At 40.2% G+C, this 18,354-nt stretch overlaps 2 protein-coding genes across 2 annotated transcripts in view; both read right to left on the bottom strand.

Annotated features, from left to right (window-relative positions):
- Positions 1–8,942, bottom strand: part of LOC122159720 (C-C chemokine receptor type 5-like) — a 12,883-nt gene extending 3,941 nt beyond the window's left edge. Inside the window, 1 exon segment of the mRNA XM_042817532.1 lies at positions 8,599–8,942. Coding sequence (XP_042673466.1) covers positions 8,599–8,669 — 71 coding nt within the window. The 5' untranslated portion in view covers positions 8,670–8,942.
- Positions 8,943–10,841: 1,899 nt separating this feature from the next.
- LOC122159717 (C-C chemokine receptor type 5-like) lies at positions 10,842–17,826 on the bottom strand. Its single transcript, XM_042817526.1, has 3 exons — positions 17,730–17,826; positions 14,362–14,560; positions 10,842–14,082 (listed from the first exon to the last, which is right to left on the bottom strand). Exon 3 carries the CDS (start codon positions 14,069–14,071, stop codon positions 13,004–13,006), a length of 1,068 nt encoding a protein of 355 aa, XP_042673460.1. The 5' UTR covers positions 14,072–14,082; positions 14,362–14,560; positions 17,730–17,826; the 3' UTR covers positions 10,842–13,003.
- Positions 17,827–18,354: the final 528 nt, after the last annotated feature.

The raw sequence follows: 18,354 nt of genomic DNA, 5'->3' as shown, positions 1-18,354 counted from the left end.
GAAGCATTGCATTGTTGTGGCAGAATGATTGCTGCTCTCTCGTCAAGGCAGCAGACTGCTCACAACACAGAAAGCTTCAGACACTGTGTCTGCCCCAGCTTGCTGTGTGACCACTCAGATAACTCAGCAGTCATCACTCCTTTCCTGTTTGGAACCCCGCTGTGCATTTCTTTTTCAATGGGAAGGTCTGTCCTCTCTCACTGCAGATGTCTTTTGCAGAAACTACACTGAAAGCCATCGCTTTTGTTTCTGCACTTGAGTTCTGCAAGACTAAATTGAGCTGAAGAAACTCAACCGGTGATTAGAGTGACATTGGAGCCATCCACTGGTCTCCTTTTTTGTAGAAGCTCTCGGTGGTCCATTCTGAGTTACAGCATGTGAAATCACTGAAGCATCTCCTTGTGTCTAGACGTAATTGTTTGGGTTAAAGACGTATTTTCTGCTGTAAAAACAGATCACTGAAAGGCTAATGTTCCTCATCTTAATTTTTGTCTGATTGTGAAATTTAACTAATCTTAAACTGAGTCTTGAGAAGAGACTGCTCGGTAGGCCTTTGACCACTTTCCAGTGACCTTTAAAATGAGGATCTGGGTCTCTCCTGAGCTCCTCAAAACCTTATGGAGATTATTTTCCAGCATAGTGCCAATATGAATCTGTCCAAAACTGAGAGAGCATGCTTGGAGCAAAATCTGCACCTTCAAACAAAAGGAGATATTGCACTTGCAAACCTTTTTTTCCACTCCTTTCCCATTTTATTCCTTGGGCAGTGTTGTCTCTGTTCCCAGCATACCATGGTGAGAATGTTCATACTGAGGTATTACTTTAGTATGTAGAGTTTGGCGTAACATTTTCTTCTGGAGAAGAAGAATTAAGAGAAAATTGTCGAGTCTTAACAGTTGTGTCTAAGGCTTACCTAGATATAGTTTCCTGGGTAGAAAATAAGTGCTGTCAGAACCCTCAAAGTCTGATTTTAAGGAAGCTCTGGTGACCTCTTTGAAACAATTTTTTCCACAGCTGTTCTTACTACATAGTCATTACAATACTGAGATCGCAGTAACGGAAGTGGCTGTGGCTCAGGTGTACTGACAGTAAGTTGTTTGAAAGTATTTAAGTGTTTATATTTTTTAATTACTCTCAACAAGTCTGTTAGACAAAGAAGCACCTTCAAAAAGGAGTTATTGATCCAAAACATTAACTTTTTTTATTTTAAAAGCATGCCAAGATTTGCGAACTGCGCAAATATTCAAGATTACTTTCAGCTTTTTCATGTCCTGACAGTGCTGCTCGTAGCTAAGTATCCCTATTTGCAATTTCCCAGTCAGCTGCACTGCGCACTGAGATTATGGGATGAGGAGCTGGATGCAGAACATACAGCCAGGCCCTGTATGTCCTGGGGCTGAGACCAGTTTGACCCTCCTTGCTAGTCTAACTAGAAACTGGTAAGAGCATCAGTAGTTGTTGAAAATGACAAGATCGTCCCACTGGGCAGAAGCAAGCATCTTAAAATTATTCACCCATGGTGGAAGGGTTTGAAACCACAATCCAGAAGAACAGCCACAAAGCAGGTAGAAGGCCACTAACCACATCTACTGCACTATCAGTACTTGTGAGGGTTATTTCTTAGCCTCTTAGCTCTGTGTCTTGGTCATTTTGCACTTGCATGATGCTGAAGCACAAACAGGGCTATGAGAAGTGACTGAGTCATAAACACAGAGTGAGATTTTATGAGTATGCAATTGATTGATAGGATTCGTGTTAACACTGCAAAGTCTGCCTTCTTATTACTGCAGCAATCCCGTTCATGACAGACCCTTCTTTTTGCTAATAGTCTTCTCAGTTTGTTCCTTCCTTTTTTCTTTCTCTGCCTTCTTGGAATGAGAACTCCATCTCCCCTCTATCTTATTCCTTTCAGCCTCACTTGTGAAGTGCAGTCTTTCCTCTGAGTGTTTCTTTCTGCTGAGTCCAGTCTTTTCTTAAGAAGCCTTTCTCTGCAGAAGTACTTGTTGCTCTGAATTGAGTATAGCACCCAGCATATGCTAACAACATAAGCTATTTAAGCTAATCTTAGAAAATAGGAAAACAAACCACCAGGTGTTTCTGTGCTCTATTCTGTAGACTCACCGTGTTAGGAAACAGCGTTGGCCACTGACTAGAATGCTTCACTGAATTAACTGACTGGGTTGCAGCAAATGGCAGTAAAATGCTAAGCTACACCACATGTAAACAGATTCCTTGAGATAAAGCATTTAAAACATATCAGATTTTCTGTAGTCATTCTGCAAGAGAATAAGTACTCTTCAAATGAGTTGCTTCATCTTCGGAGTCACAGGTTTAAAATCCAAATTTCTATCATAATGCATCACATTCAGAGAAAAAAGAAATGTGTAATCTGTTTATCAAAGAGCCATATTCCTTTACATTTCTTATCCCAATCAACCTTTCTTTGTTTATCTGGTTCCCCTGCTCAACTCTTCTAGTGGTTCTATCCTTTAAAAGCAGGATATTCCTTTTAACATACCCTGTTCTTTTCCCCAAGTTGTTTTTTAATGTAAAGTTCTCTAGCAAGATTCCACAAGTATTTTTCACCTCAGTCACTGAAGTACCTAAACAACTGCTAAATGCACAGGTAGAAGAAAATAAAACCAAAAGAAAGAAAAGATGACTTACCATAAGGTGCAAGTGGTGCCTTGGATTATTACATCAAGAGTAACGCTGAACTGATTTGTCGCTCAATAGCAGAAGGTTGCAAACACCTCTTCCTGCGTGAAGAAGGATGTATCAGTTTGAAAACTTCTAGCAAGCAGATCTGTTTTCACTTAAAAAAAAAAAAAAGTCAAGGAGCAGTTCTCTTTTTTTCTAAAAATGGGTTATCAGATGTTACTTTACTAACTCTGCGAGATGTGCAAAGAGATGTTGAAATTTGAGGAGGATCCTCTTAGGAACTGAACTAGAAGTTTCACAATCCACAGCTGTACTTATAGGAAAAAAAATTTTCTGTAGTTTTCTCATTTAAGTTTACTCTTTGAGTCAAGAGAAGTTTATGTGATGCTCATCCCGTTACATTTCTCAGTCATTATGTTTCTTTTATGATATTTGTCCCTTAACTAAAATATAGAAATTAGCTTTCACCTTGATGCATTTGTATCTGTGGAGTCACCTGCATTTTGTATCGGTTCGCTCTGAGATGCAGAGCATCTTATATTTTAGCAGAGGTGTTGATTCTGTTTTACTCAAAACTAGCCTTTTGTACCTTGTTTAAAGTCCCTTTCATAAGGCTCTGCCTTTAGCCTATTTCGTAAGTTGGACAATCTTTGAAAACAGTGCTTCATTTACTGGAGTTAAGCTTCAGAAAAGCATAATGAAATCTGATATTCTTTCAACTTTTTTCCTTGTGGCTGATTCCTTTGACTTTTAGATAGGGTTAAACTAAATCTGCACTGTGAGCAGCTTTTAGATCTTTCTTAGACATCAAAGATACCGCACAGCAGGTGGGAAAGTTACAAAGCAAGAGGTAGTGCCTTATTAGTTGTCTGAGAACCCAGAGAGAAAAGCCCTGAGTAGTTAACAAAGAAAGTAAATATCTGTTACTCCTCCCCTTGACATCAGTGATCCTCTCTTTAGAGGGCTCTGGGATAGTTTATCCTGACAACCTCGTGAAATACACTAAAGGTGTAAAATCTTCCTTCATCCAAGGCAAGGGAATCGCAGCTATTGAGTTACACCTCAGATTTGGTGGGTAGAGTAAAAAAGGGAAAAGCTCAACTTGTGTTCCATGTCAAACCCTCTGTGTTAGGGACTGATCAATATCATTGCTCCATAAAGTCAGAGATTTTTTTTTTTCCCATTCAGTGGCTTTTCTAAGAAGCCCTTTAAGGGTTAGTGTCTCGGCATCAAAATTAATGGCTGCTGTAGAGTATGCAAAGATTATATTAATGCTGCCTTATTTGATAGCCTATATTAGACCTTCTATTCAGTTGGTGCCAAGAACTTCTAAAAATATTTCCACGTCACCTTTGCCATGCTCCTAATTGCTGTCAAACTTGGCTGACTCAGATGACGCCTGAAGGTGCTTACCTCTCTTCACTGATGAAAAAATAATAGGGAAAATGAAACAAAGTATGTAGGCTGCTTTGAAAGTAATACCTCCTATTTATTTCCATGGAAGCTACAACGGATACAAAGAGCACAGTAACACTATTTGATAGGACAATTTCCTATCTAAAAAGCACTATTTTTCAACATAGTCACAACCATTAGCTGTGCATTTTTGCCAGCAATGAACAAGAGCCTGCATGCCGCACTTACAAAAGTAGGCATGGCCATCCAGAATGCAGCTTGTTTTTCAGCTCAGTGTCACCACTGCTGAAATGCACCACCCACCACCTCACTGTGCTCACATCCACTGTTTGGCCTCCATCAACATTCTGCAAGCATTGATGAATGTCAATGGGTGCCATTTTTCCACATCAAGAAATTGAGTTCCACACCTTTACGCACTCGCATGTCAAACCCCATTGCGTCAGTCTGCCTCTCTGCTGCCATCTGTCACATGGCAACAGCACATCATGGAATGTTGGTGGAAAGGTTCAATCTCTACTGCCATGCAAACAACATCTGCCTCTGAAGTCATGGTCAAATAACAAAATTGGAAGCATTACTTTTGGGACAGCCTTTGCATATTACTTTCCTCACAGTAATATGGGATCTTGTCAAACTGTGATAGACTTTCACACTGTAGTCCATGATCCTGGCTGCTGCCTCAGGCAGCAAAGAAATTTTGTAGCCACATGCAAACTTTGTTCCTAAGACCTACCTCTACAGGTAAATCCATGTTTCTTAGCTTGAACTTCTTTTCCTTCCAACCTTTTTTTTTTCTAATTACTTGCTGACTTAGGAAGGGTAGTAGAAATGGAACAGAGCCAGCTCAGTGTTAATGTCATGACCATACACGGGCATGACTTCTGTGTTCTAAGATGGTGTTTGTTATCCACCTTAAGATCGCAAATCAAACTTTTTGGATACAGATATACTACTGAACTGCAAGCAGCCACCTACATAGTGGGAGTGCACATTCACCACCAGAATGTGGCAGAAATTTACAGCCACAAAGCAGCCCACACATGAGCACCTGCCACAAGGGCAAGATAGCAGTAGGCTGGAACCTTCCATAGTCCTTCATCAGTGAACCTGTACACTGCATAGAGCATTTGAGATGGTGAATGTGGAATGACTCAAGTCCTGAAAAGAAACCAAACAAGAAGGGTAGGCCATGCCCTAGAAAGAATTTCACTTCACACTTTTTGTCTTCTAAGTTGTTTCTCATTATATTAACAGTTTTTCTTGTCCCATGATACTAAAAATTTTCTACAAGCTTTGGCTGTACTGCCTATATTCTTGTTGCAACAGATTAGCATCAGCCTATGCTTTACTCCTTACACACTCTTTTCAAGTATATCTTTAGTTCCTTACTGAAATATCATGAATTCTTATCATTCTCAAATGAAGTATTGTATCAAATTAATTTTTGCAATGTATAATTCATAAACAGTCTAACTAGTAACTTTAAAAAATGATTGTAGGATTTATTTCTGAAGCTTGATTCACTTTTCTCCCTACTCAGCTCTCCCCACTGAGCACTGTCTGTTACAGATTGCATAACCTGCTAGAAACTTGAAAGCCTTTCATGATCTCACATTATAGACAGAGGAAACTGTCCCAAAGCTGTTTTTGGACATCAAACTTTTGATTCTGAACTACACTCTCAACAAAAGTGGTCTCAAACGTTTGAACTAATATCAACAACTTAAATCTAAGGTTTCTAGTAGGCTGATCTTCAGAAATACTTCCTTGATCACACAGATTAATCAGTGTTATTAACCTGCTTGATTTTATTGCTTATTGATTTTCATTCTCTTATCTCAGCCATTTGATCAGCGTGTGTTCTTGATCAGCGTTCTTTCTTTTACTAACAGTGGCAGTGAGTGTTGCACACCAGCAGAGGGCCTCTGCCATTCACAAGTGTAGCTGCCGACTGGGAGAAGTGATTTTGCCCAGCTGGGTCTTGAAGGCGGATGAGAGGTCCCCCAAGGAGAGGCTGAACAGCTATGAAACTTGGCAGCACAAAAACTCTGAGCGCGTTCTGGCAGTGGGTACCTGGGCTATAACTTTCTTATCAGCACCTACAGGATGTGTTCAGTTAGCTCTACACCTGCTACAGATAAGCAGATCTGCTGGGAAGTCAGATTTAATCAGATCTTGTACTTGTGTCTTAGTATTTTGTTGTCCCTTGATGCTGATAGGACTTTTTTCTTTTCTTTCTTTTTTTTTTTCCTTTCTTTCCTCTCTTCTCAGTAGTTTTTGATGGACCTCTGCAGATCCCAACTTCCTATCCTGTCCAAAGCTCCATCACACCACCTGAGACTGTCCATCTTCCCACTGCATTTCCTCCTCTCCCCTGCTGCTTTCAGCCTGCCTCCATCCAGTGTGTGTGTGCTGACACTGAGGTATGGCTACTTCAAGCTAACACATCAATTATTATGAGTCAGATATTCTGTTTTTCTGCTGTTGGTTTTTTGTTGTTTTTTTTTTTTTCAATCCCTTACCCAACAACTCTTTGAAAAAAATGCACTGCAGCTTGCCATGAGCTCTAGTAGATTTTAAGAATCTTTACCTACAGGTGAACTTCATAGTTTTACCACAAAATTGAAGCAATCATTCAAAAATAAAAGGAATGGCAAGTGGTTTGGTATAGCTTGGGTTGTCAGCTATCATGGCTTTACTTTCAGAGATGAGTAAAAGCTATGCTTAGTGATGTGACACTCATTGCCTCCATAAAGACATTTTTGAAATGGTGATGTGTTTTACTCCTCACCCGTGAGGTCAAGCTGATGTACTCTGCAAGTGTGCAGCAATGAGCACTGACAATTCAGTCTTTTCTGTACAGTTGTATGGTTAGTTATATGATTCATCTTCACAGTCATCAGGCCATCACACTGAGGTATCCAGTAACTCAATTGTGTGGCATTTCCACAAGGAGATGCCACCGTTACTGGGAAGCCTCCAATAGCACCCTGTTTGCTGGGACACACACTAGGTGCACAGATACCAGTGTCACGTACAAACGTAATCGAGCACAATTTTGGGCACAGAAATTTGAAAATGCAGCTAATAGTTCTGATTCAATATATTAGAGTCTTGCAGCATGTGATGAAGAAACAAGAAAAATAAAGATGTAGGTCAGAAGAGTAGGTACCTTTCTGATAGATGCACCATGTGATAGTGCATCCTGCAAAAGGCTGTGGCTCCATCAAATGCAGATCATCCTTTCCATCTGGAGAAGAGGTGTAATGAAGCATGTACACAAACCTGACACATTTCCTTTTCCACATGTTCTCCCAATTATATCTAATTTTGTTGTATTGACAAAATCTGCTTCTAAATTAGGATAGCATTAACAGGCATCTTATTTCACCAGTGATCAGTAAAATACCTCATAAATAAAATGTATTTCTTAATGGAGAGACTGAATAAAGATATCCAGCTGAAACTATTTTGTTCTTGGATTGTTTCCCTTTCCTAACAGCCTTATATTTCAGGCTCTCAGGTTCTCATGACTACTGTTTTGATTCCACTGTACAATCACACCATCTAAGAAATGAGAAAAAGTATATCTAATCTTACTTGAAATTATCAGCAGGGATCCCCAAAACAAAAAGTAAAGGTGTAAAACTGTGACAAGCAGAAAGAAAAAGACAGCAAAATTCTTGAGACCAAAGCTCCTTACACTTCTGAGGCATAATCTGAGGAAAAGTGGGGAAAATGTTGTGCACCAAACAAAAGCTATTATCACAGAGTTCATTAAAAAAACCATTTTATACATTTTGCAAATTACAGAAAATTGGGTTATGAAAAACAAACTCTGGAAGACACAAGCATTCCTAATCTGGGCTAACACTGCTTCTTCACATTGTTTATTGGCAGTGAGATCAGTGTGGTGGTTTTTTCCCTGTTCTTCTGTTTGTTTCTCTACTACAAGACATACAAGTACATAACTATTCATTGCAGCACATACAAATTCCATGCTGTTGTACTATTTTTATTTAGGCTTTCCCTGTGCTGCTGATACTGAACTAGCAGTACTTCTGATGCAGTGAGGAAAAAGAGAGCATTGCTTCCTTCTACTGTTTTTTTTTTCCAGACTCGTGATGCATTCTGCCATGTTTTTTGTTTTTACATAAGAGGGACCATAGTGCAGTGAATCTTACTTTTGAAGTCATAGCTATATATTTCACAAATTATCAGTCAAGAACCAATTTTTACACACTATTTTAATTCTTTGCTTGTTTCAGATGAATTTATAGTATGTACATTCTAGGTGTTTTTGCAGCTACACTGTGAGTCAGAAATACTCCACAGTATGCTTATAGGTCCTGGACCTTAGCTCAGCCGGGCTGAGAAAATCACACACCAAATTTCTTCTCAGTGAAAGCTAGGTCATAGAAAGAATGGAGAGAATCTGTACAGTGAGAAGGTATGTGCCAGGAACCAGAAAGTACTTCTGAATGCCAAAGATTAGCGGTAGTCTGAAATTGTCCATACCTCATGATAGCGTCCCAGTAATTAATGTCCACATGGCTTCTTCATTTCCATCCACTTGATTTCCACTGCATTCAGAAATTCTGGTGTTAGGATAGGTTGTGCTGCTATCATTGCATCATCCTACTGGCACAACTTTGCAGATAATTCTGCAGTGCTGATCTGTGCTGTTTTGCATATTGGCCTATGTATCTGATAATGCCACCCTTACCATTGCTTTGGCCCCTTGCCAGAATCAGTCATTTCAGGCTTAAAACACTCAAAGTGAGACTGCTCTCATCGTCACAGGAGTTACAAAACTGCTCTGCTTTTGTACAAATCCATGCAGTATTTCTTTTCCTATCATTCAATTCTCTAAAATGAAATACAGCTCCTAATAGATATCACTAGAATATGGGTACAAAACAATACCCTCTTCCTTGTTTCTGGACAAACATCTTCATTTACTTCAGCCTAGGTGATTGTTCCAAATGTACCAAAATTCACTGGCTTTCTCTCTGGTTTCTGCTTCCTCTGCTGTCTTGTGGGGCTGGATTCTTTTTTTTTTCTTTTTTCTTTTTTTTTTTAATTAAAAGACAAAGATGTGAAGCTTCTCAAGCCACAGCAGCCACAAAAAGAAGGTCAGTAGCTGTCAGTATTAGACAACAGCAGTAAAATTAAACTCCAAAATGCAGCAGTATCAGCCTGTTGTGCTGTTCAACATGGCCAGCACTCTATCATTCTCCCAGAACATCATTTCTCTGATTTCTGTTAGCTAGAACAAGATGCTATATAAACGTATCTTTGCAGTCTTTCTATTTAGCCCTTTGTAATTTTCACTGGACAGAGTGATATTTATTTTGGAACTTCTTAAATGAAAGAGTCTCTTACTTGTCTAAATGTTTCAACATTCAGAATACTTACAAGTATTTATCTGTTTGTACTTTGATCTTTCTGTTTCTCTTTTTTTTTTATTACTTTATTAGCCTCTGTTAAGACTAATAAAGACATTCTCACAAGTTTTGCCACTACTCTTCTGTGTTTTCCCTTTTGCATCTATTTCTCTTCCTTCATACTCAATTTGTCTTTATTTTACTTAAGATTTGTGCGTGTCAGCTTACAATGGATTAAGAAATAAGAAAGTCTTCTGACAGGAGCAGTCACATGCACTGGTTATCAGAAGATTCACTATTTCTATGTTTATCCATTATACAAATACCACAGACCAACCAGTGCCAGTAAGAACACTTCTAGTGGTTCAAGTACTGTCGAGCACTCACTGATACCATATATGCACTTTTTCTACACTTCCTTTTGCCATTTAGGATGTCTGCCAGGGGCCTGACAGCATAGTTGTCTTCTTCTGTGCTGGCTGTTCCTTCCTGTGTGCTTTTGAACAAGTGGTGGCAGCAGCTCCTGACTGAGAAGTTGGGCTGTGTCCATTAACTAATCTGATGGATTGGTTTTGGCGTTGTGCTTACATATTTGTTGAAAACACATGGATGTTCTGTCATAAGCGTGCTATGTACAATATACAGCAGATGCAGTCTTGTAAGAACTGCATCAGTACAGGTTAGGGGCTGACCTGCTGGAAAGGAGCTCTGCAGAGATGGACCTGAGCGTCCTGGTGGTCAGCAGGTTGACGATGAGCCAGCAGTGTGCCCTCCGGGCCCAGAAGGCCAATGGTACCCTGGGTGCATTAAAAAGAGCGCGGCCAGCAGGGAGGTTCCTCCTCTCCTATTCTGCCCTGGTGAGGTCACATCTGAAGTATTGTGTCCAGATCTGTGCTCCTCAAGCCAAGTTCAAGAAAGACAGGCACACTTCTTTTCTAGGATTACTCTATACAGTGCAAGGAGACTTTAAAGTAGTTGCAGAAACTCTGTAGAGAAGCTTGTATTTATTCTGATACCAATGAAGAGCCATTTTTTTATTTGCCTTCCTTATTCCTCCTCTTTTCCTGTTTATGACACAGCCCTCCTTTTCCTACCTGACAAATCTCACCCATCTAAAATCTGTGCCCCTAAATTTCTCTCAAAGCTGAGTGTAACAGGCTCTTCTCCAGCTTCCTGGTAGATAAAATCATGCCAGCTGCAGTAGTTCCTGAACAGTGCAGAGAGTTCTCTTCTTGCTTGATTTGGTTTGCTTCAGTTCAGAGTGCAGTACTGCAAGTGTTGAAGTCTATCATAGCAGCTTTTTGCTACCTCTGTTCTGAGAGCAGAGCTGATGCTCTTTTCCTCACAAGGAGAACACGGGCTACAGGATACACATCATTTCTCAGCCATAGTTTATTACTTTTGCTGCATTAACACTAAAATAGGAAGACGCATAATTTCCACAAAACAAGAATTTAAAGCACAGCAGCAGAAATACCACAGTGACAGCAGGATTTGTATCACACTCATCTAATTTATACTTTAACATTAAAAAGGGGCTTTTACTTTTGTGCAGTAGAAAATACAAAGTAAAGGAAAAGTGTTATTTACTGTGAGCATAGTTTTTGATCTTTCCTTTTGTATACCTGTGGCTGTTAACCTCACAAGGGAGCAGCCAGAATGTAGTAACTGACAGGAGACCAGCTAACAGCTAATAGAAGTGGTGCCTTGAGCTAATAAGGCTGAAGAGGGAAGAGTATTCGCACCACTGCAACAAGGGCATCTGATCCCTGAATTAAGAAGCTGATTTCTACGTCCTTTTTGCAGTCAGACAAGTAATCTTCCCCAGAGGTCTTTCAAATCCTGTCTGCTTCCGACTCAGGAATCTCTTTTTTTCCACTGGCACTGAAGGACCTTGATGAGATTTGCTGTTAATGTATGCATCTAAGTCACATGCGCAATGTTAAGAGGTGTGCAATCCCCTCTTCCATCCTGACATTGCCAGCAGGTTACTTGAAGCTGGCTTTACAGATTTCTGAGACTAAAACTTTGCATGCTTGAATGTTGCCCCTTGAAGGAAATGGGAAAAAAGCAGCACTGTTTGCCTGTGTAAGGAGTGTTTAACTGCACTTCCTTACAGTATAAAGCAACAGTTTAAAGTTCATATCACATCCTAGGATGCCCCTTTTTATTTACAGAAAAATTCTCAACAATGGCATAAATGTGTGGCTTGGCATAAAAGTATTGCCATTACAGCACAAGGGTAATGGTCACTAGTCCTCACCAAGCATGCAGTCCTGATCGTGTCAACAGAGGTGATGTGCATCATTCTCCTGAAATGGCAAGGCGGTTACATCTCTACAGATAGCTGCTTCTGTGCTTCCAATGCTGCTGTCTTCCCAGAAGTCTGTCCCAAACAGCAGATTTACTGTGTAAGTTCAGAGCACGTTTTTTTAGCATGCAGGAGCCTATTTTGACACACTTTCTGCATCTGCTGTAGAAAGTCTCCCTCTACACATGTGAGAGAGGCCTCCACTCAGTACTATGCTCATGCTCTCCAAAATCCTCTGAAGGATTACATATTTTCATATGTAATCAGGCATTGCAGCTAGAACTAAGATAATTTTAATTCTGTCCTTGCAGATCTCTGCTTTTACTGTCTAAGTGCTATTTCCCTGGAAGGGATCGAAGTTGTCAGAAACAAGTTCATGGTTGTTTGGGGGTACAACACTGACTTCTTGTACACTTACTAGGCTTGCAATTACTTGTAAAATTGCACCCACAAAAATGACAATCTTGGCCATTAAAAGCTCACCTTGGAAAATGTTAGCAGTCAAACAATGATATGATTGGCATAAGATTAAATACCTAAAATAAACATACTGTAACTTAGCCTGTAGTAAAAAGGATTATGTTTAGAAACAAGTACCTTACAGATAAATCCTTGATTTAAGTGACCACATAAGATAAAGTTCAGTCACCTCTCTCATTAGTGAAGAGAAGTTGTCTTGGTATCTTTCATCCTTATCCTTTTAATGGAAATGCCTCTTATTCATGTAGAGTAAATAAGGGAAAGAGGAGTAAAATGAAGAATACTGAAAGCTTCCCACTACCAAATGGCTGACTGTTTCAGAAAGAATACTATTATTTCCAAATGCAATCAGGATTGTAGGTGTTCCATTCATGCTGTATACTGAACAGGTACATCAATCCTCAAAGCCTCCTCCCAGTCTTACATTGTTCATGTGACTGTGAATGGATCTTGTGATATTACTTATTGCTCCTTCATCTATTTTATATTCTTCCCTAGTAAAAGCCATGAATATTTGTTCATCGGGCAGAATATGGGTCCACCATCAAAATCAAACAAATCATTCTGTGATCAAGCTATGATACTAACAGTTAATGGGAAATGGTTGTTTCTCTTAGATTAAGATCAAAAAATGGTGTGATCCAGGCAACTAACCACAAGAATTGGCATAAAGATCTTCTACAACATCGTCCACTTCTTCAGACAAAGAGATGCAACATTCACTAGCTAGACTCTAGAATTATTTTTACAACCCAGTAGAGATGTCGTGCTCGGCAGTTGATGCTGTAAATGTGGAACTAACTCTTTCCAATTTTTCACGATAAAGAGATGGACACTTTTTGCACAGGTGAGCTGCAACATGCTTTCGGAAAAATGTATAAAGATATTTCCTAAATTTTTCTCCAACGAATGCATAGATCACAGGATTGATACAGCAGTGGATCATTGAAATTGTTTCTGTTACTTGAATTGTTTTGTCCAGTCTGCTTTGGCTATCACAATCTGGAGAAAAAAGAGAAGTTTGAAATGTGTGCACAAAAGAAGCAACATGGAACGGTGTCCAGAAGATGAAATAAAAAATCATGATGACAAAAATAAGTCGAACCGCCTTCTGTTTTTTCTCATTCCTGCATCTCAATAATGTTTTTAAAATTTGAGAGTAACAGAAAATCATAATGATCATTGGAATGATAAGCCCAAGAATGTTCATCTTTAAAATGTAGGAGTGCTTCCAATTTATTAGGCTATCTGGAGGATAATGAGCACTGCATGTATACTGTGTATTCTCCTGTTGAGTTTTGTGAAATACTATCCCAGGAACAGAGGCAAAAAGAGCAACAGCCCACGTGACAATGCTGGTGAGGATGCCGTAGGTAACTGTCCTAGCTTTTAAAGCAAACACTGCGTGAACTATGGCCAGATACCTGTCTATGGTCAGCAGGATTATGAAAAAGATGCCGCTGTAGAAGCCAAGGAGGTAAATGCCTGAGAGGATCCGGCACAGCGCTTCTCCAAAAATCCAGTCGTGAGCAGCATAATAAGCCCAAAAAGGAAGAGAAAATACAAACAGCAAATCAGAAATGGCCAGATTGAGCAGGTAGATGTCAGTCATACTCTTCAACTTCTTGTATTTTACCAGGATAAGGATAACAAGAATGTTGCCTATGAAGCCAAATATCACCACCAGTGAGTAAAGCGGTGGCAGAAAATTTGCTGCAAAGTGCTTTTCCTCAGTTCCCATGCATGGTGCTGTATCACCGTAGTCAAATGTTGTTGTTGGCATGTAACCCAAATCAATGGTATAGTTTTCCATTGTGTGCTGATCTGCAAAGGAAGAGAAGAGTGGTCAGCTGCAGGGAACTCTAGGCTTGGCAGGGAGGGGAATGAAACACAGCGATGGGGCCTGGCCTCATTGTGCCAACGTGCGCTGCAGCCCTCACCCAGGGGGGTCTGGGCAACATGAACACTGCAGTGACTGCAAAGTCACTCTGTCATGGGTAGAACGTAAGTGCAGTTTGTGGCTTCATGGGAGCCTCAGTGCTGCTAGGGACCATCTCTGGTGGTGTAGAAATGACCCTTCCCCAGGGCACTGACTGCACCCACCTGCTCAAGTGCTGTAATGGCTGCTGGCGAGCGGCAAGTCAGTAGCGTTGGTCTGGGTTCCGATGGCAAAGGCAGCGTCCTCTTCAGAGTCTGGGTCAGGCAGGGGCCATGGAAATGGCTGGCCTTAGGTAGCTCTGGAATAAAAGCTGTGTGCAGCCCTGTCTTGTGAGTGCTGTGCTGGACACGTTCAGCTGATGACCTGCAGGGATAATTGCAATGGAAAGAACAGGTATCAAGCACCTGTCCAAATGGCATAAAGGGTTTCATTTGCTGTCAGCATGACTTACAAAAACACTGTTAAGAAAAAAAGTGTTATTCTATTTCTCCTAGAATTTGTTTTAAGCTTCTACTCCAGCTTTTGCAGAAATAGCACCCTTGCTTAAATGATAAGTTTGATTTCAGTTTTTATTTTATTGAAATCACAATTTTGATGAACAATCTGTAATGTAGCAACTTCACAGTTGCATGACCATAATATGAGAACTGTGTCTGTTGCCCCAATACACTGTCCCTCTGATTCTGATTGGAGAGCTGTGGAAGGAGCTGGGCTTGCCTGGCCAGCAGCACCACCATCTCACAGGGAAGTAGCAGTGCAGGGCCATGAGATCCCCTGGGAGACTTCTGCTACAGTGCCAGCAGGGAAAGGCTTGAGAAGTGGGTGCCATCAATCCTTTTCTTTCTTGACACCAAAACCTCCTCCTCTCCCAAATGCCTGGTAGGACCAAGAGTCACCCAGATCCAGCCCCAGATGCAGAAGCATAGCTTTGTGTAATTTTGTCCCTCAGAAATTAAGAAGATATATTTTTGCACAGGCCCCTAGAGAAGTCCACAGAATATCTGCATATCTGTGAGAAGCAGGGAAGAGGATTTTATGAAGACAGCTATTAGTGGAACCAAATGTGCTTCCCAATCAATTTGTGGGGGAGGGAAATTGATTCTTTAGGTAGCCACTGAAATAGAGCTACTTGTTGTTGGGAGAAATGGCTGCTGCTTTTTTCCTGTATCATCATCCTGGATCCTGATGACTGCTTTTACGAAGCATTGCATTGTTGTGGCAGAATGATTGCTGCTCTCTCGTCAAGGCAGCAGACTGCTCACAACACAGAAAGCTTCAGACACTGTGTCTGCCCCAGCTTGCTGTGTGACCACTCAGATAACTCAGCAGTCATCGCTCCTTTCCTGTTTTGAACCCCGCTGTGCATTTCTTTTTCAATGAGAAGGTCTGTCCTCTCTCACTGCAGATGTCTTTTGCAGAAACCACACTGAAAGCCATCGCTTTTGTTTCTGCACTTGAGTTCTGCAAGACTAAACTGAGCTGAAGAAGCTCTGCAAGTCAAAATCTCGTCAGTGGTTAGTGGCAATGAGGCTGCCCTCCAGTCTGCTTCTTTAAATCATGTCTTCTGCACTTGAGCATTTGTGCTGCTTTAAGAGTATCCTTGCTAGCTCTTGAGTACTAGCTATTATGAATACACTACCTATTATGAATACACTACCACTTGTAGCTATAGGAATGTGAAAGTGCTGGTATGGCTAGCAGACTTTTCCACAGACTTCCATGCTGAGGTAATTCAAGCTCACTCAGTCAGGGATGGCACATATCACAGTACACTGAGCTGAGCCCTGAGTGGGGTTTGCACAGAATTTCTTCATGGAAATCACAGTGTTCAATAACTACAAGTTACAGCAGCACCTGCATGTGAATGGAACCGCTCGTCTCAAAACTGAATTACCCATAAAGTTTTCTTTCCCTTTTTTAGGGCTGAAGACTATTTCTCCTTTCAAATATATAAAAGGGTTACAGAACAATACTTGCCCTGCCTTTGCTCCTCTCCTTTTCACAAGTTTGTCACAAAGAAAGAAAAACTAATCAGTGAATTTTAGTCAGCTTAAAAGTGTGTCAGCAGTATCCAGGGCACTTTACAATGAGAGAGAATTAAAGTGTAGCATAGAGAAAAAAATCTGGAATCTAAATAAATAAAATAACAGCTACATCCATATAGCAGGCACTGTGAGAGATGTGGCCAGTGTCCTCTGATAGCAGCTTTGTTGATTTAACATTGTCTTGGTCTTTCTGGAAGGAGTTTCTGGACTGGCAAAACTACAGAGAAGTACGTGTGTTGACCAAAGACACCTTGGCAAGCAAGCATTTGTTCATACTTCTCTTGGGTTACCAGAAAAGCCGAAGGAAAAGATAGAATTACAAACTAAAACCTCTGAGCTGATATGAATGCATGATTTTCTGTGATGTAAACCACAGAATTTCTTTCCAGGATATGTCTGGAGAAAGACAGTCCCTTCCAAAATTAAACCTTGCTTTGGAAACTGCTTCCTCTTTTATAACAGCTGAGCATTAGAAACATCTTCTTTTTGGAACTGCTTACTTGATACTTGATTTATTTTTCTATTCCTGAAGAACATTCAAGGAAAAGGTACAATCATGCTGGAAAGAAAACAGGCTCAATTCTCTGTGAGTGCTCACAACCATTCTGAGGATGAACTGGAGTATGAAAAAGTAGCCTGGAGTGGATGAGATTCCCAACAAAGGTCATGGTCATCCTGCCCTCCCCATATTACTGCCATAAGGGTCACCCCACAGAGAAGTTCAAGACCACTGCCCAGGTGGTGCCAACTCTTCCTGGCAAATGACAGTGGAATTCTCCCATAAAAGCAATTGCTGCTATCAGCTACATACTTAATATACCGAAAAGGGGAAAAAAAAAAAGAAAAAAAAAAAAAAGGAATAGATTTGCATTCTTAAACCTCATTCTAAAACCTCATTAAAGGGAAATTGCAAGCTAGATCATGACTGGCCATTAAACTGACATCTACAGTTGAGACAGGGAGTACAGACTTTCAGAGACCAACCCAAAGAAGAGGTAATCCCGAAGGATCTTTTATAACATGATAATAAAAGCACCTTTAGCAAGTTAAATACTTGAATAACACAAAGAAAACAAACCACACTGTGATGAGATAGTGATGATACATCCATATGTATCTGATAGAATAAGACGTGGCTAAGATTTCAGAAGGCTAGAAAAAATGAAAAGGATTTGATGTCTCATCAGTTTATATCCTTAGAGGAATCTACTTGCAAGCTATGGACCTCCCAGGACAGTTGAAAACCAATTAAGTTTAAATTACAAAAAAATATTATAATTTTCTCTACTATTTGTCCACTTCAATTCTCTGCTCTCACATTAACCTTATCCTGAGCTATAAGCTGGTTACAAGACCTAATTTTTATTAAAGACAATGTGTCTGCTTAAATGGCAGTTCTGCTCCCACTGTCATTAGGTACATCTATTTCCCCACTCAACAAATATTTATCTCTCTGTACACACGAATTAAAAAAATGAGCTACTCACAGGTTTATCAAGCTTGTTTTATCAGACTGTGTCGTCGTCTTCTTTGTGAACAAGCATATACGTAAACCCTATCTCTGAAAATAGGAAATAGAACTTCCTGTGTGATCTGTTGCAAAATATTACAAGAATCAAGGGCACAGTTCTTCTTTTCAGAAAATGAACAGTGTTAAGCTGTGTTAGGATGAAGGGGGTGTCTCCTCCTGCACCAGCTGAAATTCAGTATCTGATCTAGTGCATCTCTACCAGGTAAAGACAAGGTGGCTTCATTCAGGAAAACCATGTTCTCAGGATAGTGTCTGTAGATAAATACACCTCTGATATGCAATAGAAAGTAGTATGAAATACCTGGCATTTAGCATGTGTAATTTTAAAATTAAACTCAGATCACAAAAAGGTCTGTTGAAAAAACCCACCAAGGTATTCTTCATGTATATTGTCTTTTACTGACTTATATATGATCACTAGGGAAGAAGATCTGGTAGGCAAAATTAAAGACATTTATACCATAAATGTTATGTTAGCATCACACGTGCCTCTCACAAGTCTTGTGAAGAGAGACAAGCTTGGGTCCTGGAAGCAGCATGCCTGTGTTCACACGAAGACCTGCTGGAGCTGCATAGGTCAG

This window comes from Centrocercus urophasianus, unplaced genomic scaffold (genome assembly GCF_019232065.1).
Source record: "Centrocercus urophasianus isolate 14NV4802_14NV808 unplaced genomic scaffold, USGS_Curo_1.0 seq_16, whole genome shotgun sequence".
Taxonomy (NCBI): Eukaryota; Metazoa; Chordata; class Aves; order Galliformes; family Phasianidae; genus Centrocercus; species Centrocercus urophasianus.
The sequence above is the reverse complement of the archived record's forward strand: the minus strand, read 5'-3'. Positions and strand labels throughout refer to the sequence as shown.